The sequence below is a fragment of the Numida meleagris genome, chromosome 7, assembly GCF_002078875.1.
Source record: "Numida meleagris isolate 19003 breed g44 Domestic line chromosome 7, NumMel1.0, whole genome shotgun sequence".
Classification (NCBI taxonomy): domain Eukaryota; kingdom Metazoa; phylum Chordata; class Aves; order Galliformes; family Numididae; genus Numida; species Numida meleagris.
Window position 1 is genome coordinate 20,484,550 of NC_034415.1, and position 13,983 is coordinate 20,498,532.

The 13,983-nt window shown below is 47.3% G+C and overlaps 1 protein-coding gene across 2 annotated transcripts in view; it reads right to left on the bottom strand.

Moving 5' to 3' along the window:
* ERI3 (ERI1 exoribonuclease family member 3) overlaps positions 1 to 13,983 on the bottom strand; it is a 97,069-nt gene that overhangs the window by 82,587 nt on the left and 499 nt on the right. For both annotated transcript variants that reach the window (XM_021404033.1, XM_021404032.1), the window contains exon 2: positions 6,004 to 6,278. In XM_021404033.1, coding sequence (XP_021259708.1) covers positions 6,004 to 6,255 — 252 coding nt within the window. In that variant the 5' untranslated portion in view covers positions 6,256 to 6,278. The remainder of the gene's footprint in view (positions 1 to 6,003; positions 6,279 to 13,983) is intronic.

Below are 13,983 nucleotides of genomic sequence, written 5' to 3' on the forward strand. Positions count from 1 at the left end.
AGCGATCGATGTTCCCAGCAACACTAAAACATCTGGGCTGGGCAGAAAGGGCATGTTAGTGCATGTAAATGAACAGCCAGGGTTTTACAAACATCACAGCTAACTGCTGGTGACAGCACGCTTCTGCTTGGCATGGAGAGGAACTAAATTACATAGCTGAGAGCAACGCTGCCAGTTGATGAGTGCCCAGTCCAACAGAGGGAATGAAAGCAGGGGACTCAGGCATGCTCATGCCCTCCTCTTTGTGGGGAGGCTTTGTTCAAAGCCATGAAGGCAGTGCAGACCTCAGGACCAGGAGCCTGTGCTGCAGCATCCTCAGTGCCACACCAGGGAAGAGTAAGCATGGCACTGTCCCTTACCTTCAGAAAGGCACACAGTGGCAGCAGCCTTAGCATCCTCCACACCTCCACCAGCTGCTTTAGAGCGAAGCAAAGCCACCTTTCAGCACCACGCAGCTGACTTGCTGGCTCAGGAATGCACGCGGATCTTTTCTTTTCAGGGTGACTGCAGCTCAACTACTTTCTGCTGTAACAACAAGCCTACTTAATGTGGCAACTTGTCACCCAGACCACGTGTGATGTTTGCACAGCTAAGGATCCAGCCATCAAACAGCACAGGTGGGAGCTGCACAAGGGGAAGGGCAGTGTGATGGACGGCTTCAAGGCGGCTGTCCCATTGCTGTCAGTGTCCAACCACAAGCCAAGCAGGTTGGGTCAGGTTGGGACTGCAGCAATCAGCCACCCCAGCATCTGCTATTTGAGGCTCGTTGCTACCACAGTGCTGGGTTTGTACCCTTAAGTAAGAAATCGCTTTGAATTTTGTCATATATCAGGTGTCTTGCTTGGTGGTCTATAGGCTGTGCTCTCTAGGAGATCTGGATTGAGGCACTGCTCATGTTATCTAGCTCATCAGGTTTTAAATAAATACAGGTAATTCTGCTGCCCTGTCAGATTCACACAGGTCACAGCAAGGTTGTCCCTAGTCACTGCAAGAGCGAGGGAGGTCTCCAAGGCAGGATGGCTGCCCCACAGAACGCAGCTTTTGTGGGTTGCAGACCCACACCAGAACCCTGTCTGCCCTCCTCCAACCCCCGCGTCCTTTAGAATAAAGACATCATTCTCAATAGTGGCCAAAATAAGATTTCACAACAGTCCAGTGGAACTGCAATGAGGCACACGACGTATGGAAAATATGATAAAAAGGAACTGCATCTCTTTAATTTCAGATGCACATCGAGTTAGGGATATTTATGTGCTCTTAGCAGAACGTGTAACGGCTCAGATGAACCAGCTACAAGGCCTCCAAAAGTTTTTTCTAATGATTGTTCGAAAAATTAATGTGAACAGAAAAGCCACCTCAAACAGCTTTTCTATGAACTATTTCCTGACGCTCTGAGAACTTCAAGCATTACAACACAAGAAGAATGGCATAGCAACAGCCACGTAGCTTCAGTAAATAAAGGGTATAAAGTAAGCCATAATTGGCAAAGAGATGAAAAATACATATTTTTTACTTACTTTTAGTAAAAAAAAAAAGAAGACTTGAAGCAACTTCGTTACATGCATCTTTAATGGCATTCCTCTAGAAATAACACTGTAAGAGCTGAATTGAGGACTGTGTATTTAAAAGTGCACCCAAGCCTAAGCTGCATGAAGACAGGTAATTGCAGATTAATATGCCACTGTAATACTTATACACGAGAGTGCTGAGTTAAAGTTGCCATGGGAAACAAGGCTGAATTTCTTCACTTTTCAGCAATTCACCATCAACCTCAATACAGGTTTTGGCAGGTGATTTCTAATGCACGGAGCTTAACAGCTACACAAGAACCGTGCTAGCAGAAAGCTGCTGCAGGGGGATACCAAGGTAGAAGAGGCAGGGACCAGCACATCTCCATTATCAGTCCTTCTATGGGATGGGAGCAACCAGATTCCCCGTGAGCCACCTCCTGCGGTCCCACTTTGCCCTTCATAAACCACCACAAAGAAAGACTGGCGCTCATTTGTTCATGTTGTTTTGTGTTATGATCATACCTTATTTGTACAATTAAAAATAAATTAGTAACTGAACATCTGCTTATTTGTAGTCTCAGCGATTGCAGTTTATGCTGAAATGGTGAGTGATGTTCTGTATTTATTAAATTAACAGGTATGCCCAGTTTCATTTGACATCACTTTTAATTACAAGCACACACACAAAAAAAAAACAACAGCCAAACATTTAGGAAACTTGAGACAAATAAGATACACTAAAGAAAACAATTAAAATGTTTTTGTACTTAAACCAGCTGTTTAAGTGAGCGAGGAAGGTTATCATCTGTAATTAATTTATTTCACTGCCTCTGGTCACAGCCTCCTTTAGTTGAGATCTGAATGATTCACACCTTCAGAGAGAGTGGGATAGGGACCTTTCTAACTCCCAGCTGATCAGCAAATCTGAATGAACCCAAGACACTGAAGACAAATACCTGAAAAACTGACCTGAACCAACAGTACCCTCACCACTGCCAAAAGCTCCTTTAGCAATGGAACAGCTCCTAGGCCCAGTGACTTCCCCCAGGGCAGGGCCTGATGCCCTTCTACACGTCCTGGCAGCAAGCACACAAGCTTATACAATATTCATTTTTTATGCAAGTGTTTTTATGCATTACAGTAGAGATTGACATCCTGTGTAGAGGCCTAAATTCAAATCCAGTTTTGAAAAGCTCTGACTTCTATGATTCTGTCATCAGACTTTTTTTTTTTTTTTTTACCTTTAAGAAAATTAATGCTTTTCATCCACTTGGCGGAAGCTGAAGGCAAGGTGCAGGGCTTGCTGAGCGAATGGGGCACAGCCCCTCAGGGCGCTGCCAGCACAAGGGTACAGGAAGCTGCAGATCTGAGCCTGGGCAGCTCCACAACACAGCACTGAAAGCAGCGGCCAGCATAAACAGTGGCGTGCGAGGACAAAGGGACAGAGGAGCAAGCCTCTCACTTACTCATGCATCTTCACTTGTGTATCTAAAGCACCACACGTACCTACCCTTACGAGCTGACAGCGTACAAAAACAGACACTTATAAACTGTTAGCAGACAGCAAGGGAAAAGAGAAAGCTGCAGAGCTGGAGCTGACGGATGAATCACGCTGCCATCGCTGCAGGTCCAGCTCCCGCTTGACCCTGCTCAGCGTTGGATTGAGTTCCAAACACAAGGTAAGCTCTGAAGAGATGTGAGGGAGCAACCATAAACATCCCTTACTGCCAACCCCCTGCTGACCTTTGGTTGGTTAAAACACTACGTGACACAGGCCGTGCCTCTATTCTTCCACTTTTCCCACCTATCCATCTGGGGCAATGCAGATAAACTCTCCACCTTTTCTGTCTGGGATGGTCTCATCATTCATAAGTAAACCTGTAAGCCAAGCTGCCCTTTTGTGCATTTAAACATGCACTTTGATTTGGGGGCGTATCTGCTGAAAGCTATCAAGAAAAGGAGATGACAAGGATGCAGGCTCGCTGGCACGCTCTGTGCCACCGTCCCTGAGAGCACATCTCCTCTGCAGACAAAGGGCAGAGACCACAGAAGCAGTGAAGCACAGGGCAGCTGCCACACAACCAGCAGAGTCACACCACAAACGGCTTCCTAGGGGAACAGTGCTGTCCTTGACCCTCCTTGATCCCCTTTGAAGATGCTGTGCCACAGAACCTCGGAAGGGACCAGGCAGTGTGACAGGGGATGGAAATGCAGGAGCTCCGAGTGAGAAGTGAGCACCATGGGCTTCTCCAGGGACAATGAGGCTGCTGGCTGCAGAGGAGCACAAGTAAATAGAGAGGGAGGGGGAGCACATGCAGCAGTACATACCTTGGCGTAGAGAAAAAGATAGCTCCTTCTGTTAAGGAGCTGGGATGTTTGGAAGAGTAGTCAGTGAGAAATGTGAAGCGTACCACACAGTGTAAGTGCACTCTGCCAGACTTCCAGGCTGAGCTGGCTAAATTTACAGCTATGACTACCCACCGAATGTAACTTGGATCATGGCTTAGCTCTTTATGCAGCCTCCTCATCAAATTCTAGAGCATTTGGATTTCACTGTATCACTTACCACACTTCTGTTTCACAAGCAAGGAAACAAAAGCAGAAGAACCACCAGGATCACAGCTAAGATCAGAACCCGACCACTCCCAGGTCTGTTCTCATATCACCTCTCCAAAACCTTTGTGCCACTGCTCTACTAGAAGATACTGCCAGGAAGACCTTGCACAAAATCAACATCACTGAAATACACAGTGCAGTTTGCTCACCAGGACATGTAGCCCCACAATGACCGGAGCAACAGCCACACTGGTCAGCAAAAAGGTGAAACATAGGTAGGGGCATCAGCTAACAAAGGCTCTTTTCTGTAAAGCTGCCCAATTCCAGCAGGCAAATTCAGCCTTTTCAGCGACAGTGATCCCCATGCAGTAAAAGTCATTTATTTATTTGTCAAACTCATTTGTTTGCGAGGATGTGAGGGACTGACGGCCCTTACAGCACACAAGATACAACACAGACAAGCACTGAACAGAGAAGACTGGAAAAACAACACTGAAGAACATCTCCATCTTAAAGGCGCAACAAAATATATAGCAGATCTGCATTGGCCCAGGCCATTACTTTCTCTGGCAAGGACTTGGGGACAAAGCTCCTTAAAGCAGTAGTAATCATATTCCACTCATGCTCCTTTTTACTGCCAGCTGTAAACTAGCTCCACATGCATCATGGTTTTGCATCAAAATGTGCACGGACCAAGCCCATATCCAAAGGGACAAGGTAGATCCAATTTACAGCCTTGACAGGTCTGTGCACCCGAGGCTGAGCGCGCAGGAAATAGCCTGACATCTCACTTGGAGAGCGGTTACAACCGCCAGCAGAGTGGGATGCAGAGCCACAAAAGCCTCCCACAAAGACCCAGCAAAGGGGCAGAGAATTAGCAGTCCTTGTGTCAGGAAACAGGAGAGATGGGTGGCATCTGAGATGACTCAAGTCTGATCCCAACTTGCAGTGTTCCTTTGATAGGATAAGCCCAAAGGAAGCCACAGCTGCACTGGGAAGCAAACTCACTGCACCAAGCCATCTCAGTAACGAGATGCCACGCTGATAACTGTTCATCATTCAGTGTGTTCGAAGCAAAGCAAACTGAAGTTAATCTTAGGCCTGATGCACGTATTAACAGCACTATCAATATGAGGCTAATTGTTTGGTATAGAGGAGGGTACAAAGCCTGAGTTCAGCCTGGACACTCAGAAATTCTCTTTGTTACCAACCCAATATTTTATCTTCTCTTTTTTGGCATATTTTTCCCATTTAAGCAGAAACCCTAGGTCCACGCTGCTGATAAATGAACATATATTTAACTAACTTACTCTATGCTATGATGGAAGAACTGGCTGCAGAAATACATCCAAGCCTCACGTGGATCTCTGCATGTCTCAGGAGGTCAGGCACTGGGAAACCTTTCTGAGCTGCTCTGTTCCTGTCTCATTACACTCCACAGTGAACACCCAGGCAAGATAACTTCAGCATCACCACACAACTCAAAACCACTGTTCCTCTCTATTTAGAAACACCATTGTGCTGCACATACTCATATCATCCAAGTTGTTTTTTTATAAACTAATGGCTAATAATAGACTTCTTCCTTACAGAAGGAAAGGTTGCTGTGAGCACTCTACTAATACAGGTTCCCAGCCAGCAATTTTTAAACCCCCCACCACTTCAGGCAGACAACAAGCATACATGACTAAGTAGTGTCTGTGATAACACATGCGTTATCACTTCCCTGGTGGAAATCAGGCTCCTTCATTTCACTTCCATCACAGGGACCTGGCACTGCTGCTGGAGAGAACAGGAGCTCTGTTCTCAGCAGCAATAAAAAGAAGGTGGAAGAAAGCAAGGAAAGTGAGCTGTCCAGCACCATGTCTTTTCCTTCTATCTCTTAGAATGGCAGCACCAGCATACAAGCAGAGAATTAACAGCATCAACCACTTACCTGAGGATGAATCTGTGGTTTATCACATGTGGCCTCAAAATCCAGCACTAAGAAGTAGTGATATCTCTGTGGAGGGAAGGATGACATTGCTGCCATGGAAGCTCCGAAGCCGTGGGACGCCAGTTTCCTGCTTATGACGGAGCCGTACCCTTTGAGAAGAGCAGCAGGGAGGAGCAGGCACACAGCTTGTCTTGCCCTTGGAAGGAAGTGTTGGGGAAACTTTGCTGCTCCAGTATGGAGGAGTGCTATCATTGAACATCCAGAGGCATCTGAAACTGAAGAGAAACTCGTGTTACTTGTGCACTCACATCTCAGTGCTGCCAGCACTGCTCCATCATACTCTGCCAGGGGTTTTCCCTGTGCTTCCCGGTGTGCCTTTCATCACTGCCAACCTGAAGCAGCACAGCAGCCTGCACTATGCACTACGGATGGAGCTGAAGGTAGCTCGAAACACACGCACCTGGGAATCAACCCTCTGCAAACAGCTCTAAATGTAGAGCCATAGACAAACAACAGCCGTGGCTCCAGGCACCAGATCACATGTATCTGCTGAGCCTTATCACAGCAGAACACAAACCACTTATGCGCGAGAAGTCTGATCTAAAACCCACTGAAATTCCCAAGGAGGCTTTCGCCTTCACGTATACAACACAACTTCCGATACACGGCAGGAATTAAAGGCAGCGAGCACACAGCACCATGAGCCCACAAAGCAGCCCGTTAGCCACACCGAGACTGCTCTGCTCCTACAGACCCAGGGCAGAGGAACTGACCATGACAACGCCACCAGCCCATCCTGCCAAGCCAGCACATGGACACCCCTCCCGGCTCTGCTGGCTGATGGCAGCCATGTCATTCCCCACACACAGCCCTGCCTCTGTGGGGCCAAGGACACAGAGCACCGGCTCTGGGCACAGCCCACGAGGTCCCACCCAGCCACGTGTGCTCAACGCGGAACGGGAAATGGAGCGCTCGCAGCCTGCGCACAAATTCGCTATTTGCACAAAAGACAGCATTTGCTCTTTCCCATCCGTTAGTCCATCAGGTAAATAATGCACGTGCCAAAACACACACTTAATGAGGTAAATAATACGCCTTGAATAGCAGCTAAATCTGTATTTACCTGCGAGACCAGAGAAACTCGGAAGGACCAGATTAGGAGATAATTGCGGCTGAGCAGGTTGTGTGCTTCGGGTAAACACGCGCTTTGCAACCTCCCCTTTGCAGGGCTGGGGTGAGAGCAGCGCCCGGCACAGCACAGCTGGAAAGCAGAGGTGCTGCAGGGCTCCCAGCATTGCCCACACTGCAACCCCACGGCATGAGCGCTGCTACACTTCAGAGCTGCCACATTTCAGGGCGCTGCTCACTGTATTAGTGGCGTGCCAAGCAGCAGGTACTCAGAAAACTGAAAACTCAAGTTACAAAAGCATAATAAAGAGTTTTCCCGCAAGCCCAACATTGCATTTATCCCAGAGGGGCTCAGCCCGACCTATTGCTTTTCCATCTACAGCTTTTACCATCATTAATAAATGCATTAGTGTGCAATAGCAGTTAGTTACATTCACTTCTAACCTGCCTCAGATAAGAGATATTTAAGGTGTACGTGCTTGAAATTTTCAGGCCTTCAGCTATAAATCTGAAGGTCCATCACTGCAATGTAATGCCTCAGTTACAAGTGTAAGTTAGTCATGGTAAAACCCGGTCTGTAGCCTGCTGCATAAAGCGAAATATACAGTTGGGATGGGGGAGGCAAGCAGGCTCCAACCCCTATATCAAGCACAGGCAATAAAGCACACCACGCTGTCCACCTACACACAGCAAAATCAGCGCTTCCCTCATGCATCTTCACCGGCACGGGCAGGGCATCGAACGCGTGCAGTGTGAATCTTCAGGCCGGCCCGCACCGCGTGGGCACTGTCAAACAGTCAGCACGGGGAGCCAACCGACACCTTCCCAGGTGGTCTGTGCCCGGCGAGCCCAACCGAACTGCAGGGAGCAGAGGGAGCTGAGCGCTGAGCGAGGTGTGCAGGTGGAGCATTGTGGGCCCACTGCCCTGTGCAGGCAGCATACGAACAGGAGCAACCCCGCCGCACAGCCTGCGCTCGGAGCCAAATGAAGTTTTAACTGCGTGTTTACCCAGCCATGCTCCTGGTGCCCTGGGAAGACCTTACATCATCTTCTCTGGGAAGGTCAGAGTGCCTCCGAGCACAAGATAGCTGTTGAGCAAACACGCTTTATTAGAAGTCATGTAAAGCATTTATAACTGCTGTGACGATGCAAGGCACGAGTAATTATCCCCTATTATTTTCCTCCCCTCTGAACAGACAACAATGCAAGCAATGCAGCTTCAGAAACTGGAAACCCTGCTCTACCCACATAAATCCATGCTGCGTGATCCCATTTCCACACCTAAGTACAAAAGCACGCCTATACTTCTTATGCACAGAGGGTGAGATTATCATCTCAGATAGTGCAAACCGCCACATCTGGCATCCGACCCTACTGGGTTAGTATTTCATACCACACAGCTCCAATTCCTTGCACAGATATATATGAAATATAAGGGGACCGTGAGACACAGCTGGACTGCAGAAAGTGTTTTGACAGATTGTACACAGCCCTAGGAAAATGTGACAGCATGTTACAGTTGCAACACCCAATAACACAGAAAAGGGCCACGACTGGTGGGTTTCAGCTGGAAGACAAACTTAGCATTAGGTGCTGTGTAACACCTATTCACCAACGGTGAGACACCGATGAACCTTAAGCCTGGGAACTTGAGCTCAACGGGCTCTCTGCAATGAACATTAATTCTTTTTACAACCAAATCTAATTGAAATCCTGGCAGCAAAAGAAGGCATCTCCCCTTGCTTTTAACTCCAAAATATTCCCCATCGTGGTCAGAGGCCGAAGAGGGGAAAAGACAAACTCCACTTGGGTTGCCCCACCAACCTTAAAGGATGTATTTTATGAAGCCTCCACTTACATGCTGAATTACTTTATGTTATGGTAAAATGACTTTATCACAGCATATACACAAAAAATAATAATAATAAAAAGAAACAAACTAAAGGCCAATGGAAACAAAAATTGGAAGAAAAAGAAGGAAAAGTAAGCAAAGAAGCTTTGGGAGTAATATGCGTCAGTCTATTTCCTGAGCAAAGCCTGGGCACAGGCAACTACGACTGCTGCTCTCTGGCAGACAGCTGAACTCAAGGCTAGAGCAACCAAAAGCAGTCCAAGATACAAGTCAGACTTATTTTACTGAGTTATGTTCATAAATAGAAAGGGTAAAAAGACAGGGCTATAAAGATGTATTTTGTAGAATAAAATTGCGTACGTCTACAACTCCTGGAACAGAGTACGGCAAAAAAAAAAGCAGGACTTCCAATTTGGGAGCTGCTCAAATGTGTACTCAGAGGTCAACTGTGAGCCCATATTTCAGCTGCATGAAGATGTAACTGAAGAACAATAGAGAGAACTTTATAAAAAACAGCATTAACCTAAAATAAAATATTTCATTAGAGGGATTGGAGTCCAAAAAATGACACGACCTGGCTAGCCGGGGAGACAGGAAAGGAGGCTTGAGCACAAAACCAGCTTATCCACCACCACTGTCCAAACTTGCCAAAAATAAAATAAAACACATACAGTAAAACAAACAACAAAACACAAAGCTTTTATAACCATTTTAATAATATAACATGACTGTAGACAGGTAAGCTTGTTCTTTAACGCGTTAACCTCTCAGCATCATCCCTTGAGCATTACTCCAGCATACTTTCATGACAGCACTCCATCTTTGGCTGGGTTTGTCCGCGGCACTGGTGGACAACCAAGCCCATGTTTCCAAAAACTCGTAACGTAACTTTCCCAGAGCACTGCCTTGGGATGCTCTGTGTTGTCCCAGCATTACTCATCACAGCTACAACTCGGTATTAATCATTCTGTTTTGCAGAACTGTGCCCAGCCTCTCCCCACTGTGCATGCAGAGGTCCCTGTTCTCAAGAACTTACAGTCTAAACTTCTGTGCATTGCAGTGTGGGAGGGTAACAGCAGAGAAGAATGAGGGTCCCAGGGCAAACTACTCATCTGAGAGAGATGCACATCTCGGTGGCGGAATTAAAACCAACCTGCTCATTGTGTCACCCTGCCTGGGCATTACAGAAGAAGCAAGCAAGCACAGAAGGGCTGGTTACGAGACGGAGGGCACTCCTGGCTTAAGGAAGTTCTCTCCCATTCCTCCATCTCACTCTTCCTGCTGCGTTCCTCAGCTGCCATGGCAAAGGCCTGAGTCACGTCAAAGCACCAGAATCTCTCATTCTGTGAGAGGTATGATGGCTTGTGAGACTGGGGCAAAGGGAAGTCCTTCCTGGGGCCACAGCCTACAAAGCTGGGAAACCAACCCACCTCGGCACACGGGGTGACACAGGGACACCTGCACCATGCAGACCACTCAGAAGTGCTCCCAAAGACACACAGTACAATTCCACTCTGATTTTATTAGGCCACCTCTGCCATGCAACCCACTTTCATCACCTCCTTGACTGGTCTCTTAAGACAGGTTTTGCTGGGTATTTTTAAACCTTCTCCAAGAGTAACTGCGGACCAACAGACAGAGCTAAGCTGAAGTTGGAAGAAGCTCCACGCAGTAAAGGACTGGTCACTTAGAAGAAATGCAGAGGAGGAAAATGTCAAATATTAAAACAAGCAGCAGCAGTAGACACGAATGCAACAAAAGGTTGGCAAGCCGCAGCAGGAGAGCAGATTCAGTATCAAGGAGCAGAGTTAGAGAGGATAAGATCCAGAATCCTCAAGCCCAGTCTCCCATCTCTGCAAAGGAGCCATAAGAAAATGCCCTGGGGTGAAGCTACACACAACAGGGTTAACCAGCCCAACAGCTCTCGGAGGCCAGAAGAAGGCAGGCCCATATTCCCTCCCGCTCTTATTCTCCCGCTGATCATCTGACAACAGCTCTGGCCTCGCTGTGAGCTGATTCAACCACAGGAACCCATAAAACGGCTAATGCAGCCAGAATAAAACACAATTAAAACAAGATAGTTTCCTGCCGGCTTAGTGAGACGTAACAGCTTGGGGATGGGCTGGATGAGTGCCAAAGCTCTGAGGAGGGGATGCGCCCACACTGGCAGAGGCAGGAGGGGGATGAGCCAGTGGAGCTGCTCAGCCACTCACCCGACCACGTGCTACCTACGGCTGGGATGGCGTGGCACTGCGCACAACATGGAGAAGGCGCCTTGGCTCTAGCAGCATAAACACATAAAATGCGGAAGTCAGAAAGCCCACTGGGCCATCCTGTCTGAACCTCATGTAATGCAGGCCATAAAGTTCCCACTTCGTTACTCCTGAATTGAGCCCAAAGGCTTGAGCATCTTTCAGAAAAGTTTCTGGCCTTGAGTCGCAGCATCCAATACAGAGGCTCCCCGCTACCTTCAGACTGCTCGTTCCAACGGTCAATCAATTCACTGTCAAAAAACAACATATCTTAGTTTTCACGCAAACTTTCCCAGCCCTGGACTTTGGAAAGAGCTCTGAAATTTATGGCATTTCAGAGCTCTCAACCCACAGAGCTCGCAGTGCCAGAAGTAAGACTTGTAGCTACGCTTCCAGTCAGCAAAAACTACTACTGCTTATTGGCCTAATTTTGCAGAAAGGAGAAAGACCAGGCAGGCCTTTGTTTAATGGAATCTAGCACGCACAATTACTTGATTTTCATACATGAGCACCTCAGTTGCTCGAACCACTTAAACAGCTGCACACCTCTGTTAGCTGAAAAAAATGAATGTGAAGGTTAATATTTAAGAGTGCCAAACGAATCTCAGCCCAGATGCAGGGAGCCAACACTGACATTGCTTGGTATACTCTCACAGCTGATCTTCACAAATGAACTCTAGAACTAAAGAAATCTGTAACTCTGTCTAAGGTCTGTCCTGTTGGATGGGCAAATGCATCAAGCAGGGGAGCAGCTACAAGAAGCTTCCACATAGCCCAGTCTCAGTGACCCCGGAAAACCAGCCAGAGAAGTTGTTGACTAATATCCACAATGGTTGGTAGGAAAATAAGAATTAAAAAAGAAAGCACAGCTGCAACAAATACAACTGACATTATTAATAAAAAAGAAAAAAGCTACTTGGGAGTGAGGTGTCATTACCTGTACAATGTATCTGGAAAAAGCACAACCATTCAGCTGGCACTTGATCAGCATAGGTAGCACTCTTAGGGGAAAGTTGCCAAATGGGATCTGGCAGCAGCAGTCAGCACTGCTGCTCTAGCACACGCTTCATATGCAACAGCTTGTCCTCTTCTCCCCCCATTCCCTGCTTGCTGTTGCACCACACTATTAGTCTATTAGCTCACTACAGCTAGAGTAAAACACCAGCAGTCACTAGGATGAACATTTCCAGCCACAGCATGTGCTTCAGATCCAGAGACATGTGAAAGCCACACAGCTGCTACGTGGTCTCCCATCTTGCCCCATGAAGACAGCCACCGCAGCCAGTCTGACACCCCAGCATCACATCACAGCAGCATCCGCAGCCTCACTGCCCTTTGCAGGCAGGAGGCCAATGGGTCAGTACAGGAGCTGGACAAGTGCAAAATCTTCATGCATTTATGTATCTCCTAGAACTCTACTTCCAAAACCTAAGGGGGAAAAAACTAAGAAAAAAGGGATCCATTTGAAGTTAAGTATCTCTCAACTGCAGAGCAGAAACTTAAGGTCACATAAAATCACTTCAGTGTGTACACAACCCAAGGACTTCTTTATTTAGCATCAAGCACATTAGCGTGTTGGGCTTTTTTGCTTTTTTTTTTTTTTTAAGGCTTTAATGGGTTTCTTCTGGATTTTAGTAACACTCAAATCTGTCTGGCTATATACACTAATATTTGTTTTTGGAAAAAAACAAACACATCATTCACATAGAGCAACCCAAAATTTGAGAGAAACAAGAAGCACAGAAGAGCCACACTTTGAAACAAGACAAGAATTTAGTCCACGCAGTAAATTAACATCAAAATTCAGCTGCAAAGATCAGAACTCAGTACATGAAAGGGAAACAAAAATATCTGACATCCAATTTCCCAAGCCCACACAACGAAGAGTAACCAATTGGATCTCTAAGGCATTATTTATTTTAAGAATAGTTCATCCTTGGAATAATAACTCATATGCCAACTTTACATTAAAGTGATGAGATGCCACAACACTGCAAAGAGCAATTAAATGATAAAGTAAAATCAAGTTACCATTCAAAGACACATCTATAAACAACTCTCTGGCAGCACCCTATGGGATGTGCCCCGCTCTGAGCCCCACGCGCTTCTCCTCCTGAGGCACAGCACAAGCACTAACCAAGGGGAGAACCCCCTGCACTGCAGCTGAAAGAACACGAAGTGTTCAGACCAAGCAGCAGCTATCCATCCCCCCATTCCTAGGACCAAAACTCAATAAGAAAAAGGAGTAAGTGCAGAAGAGGTAAAATAAGTGTCAGACTTCAGCAAACAGACCAGCAACAACCATGTAAATCCACGAGACACAGACTTGCAAACGGCAGAACACGAGGAAAAAGGACACCATCATTTCACGTGCCTCACTTTAGAGAAAACACCTGTAACAGTGCAGCAGCAAAGAAAGAAAGGGAGAAAAAAATCCTACTGCCAGCGAGGGACAAGCGAACAGCCCCAGCAGTCCCTCCAAGTTCACTTCAGAGGCTCAAGATCCGAAAGACGGCCACTTCCATCTCACAAGAAAAAGAAGAACCCCCCCAAACCTCCTGCTCCCCCATCGCCCCTACCTACACATCTCCATATCCCACCGGGGCTCGCTCCGCGTCCCAGAGCACACGCCGCTTCCCCTCCCGAGGCTCCAGCAGCAGCCGCTCCCACTCGGCTCGGGCAGCGGAGGCCGCGGCGGCGCCGAGCACCCGCGGAGCGGAGCCGAAGCCGGCGTCGAGCGGCCGAGGC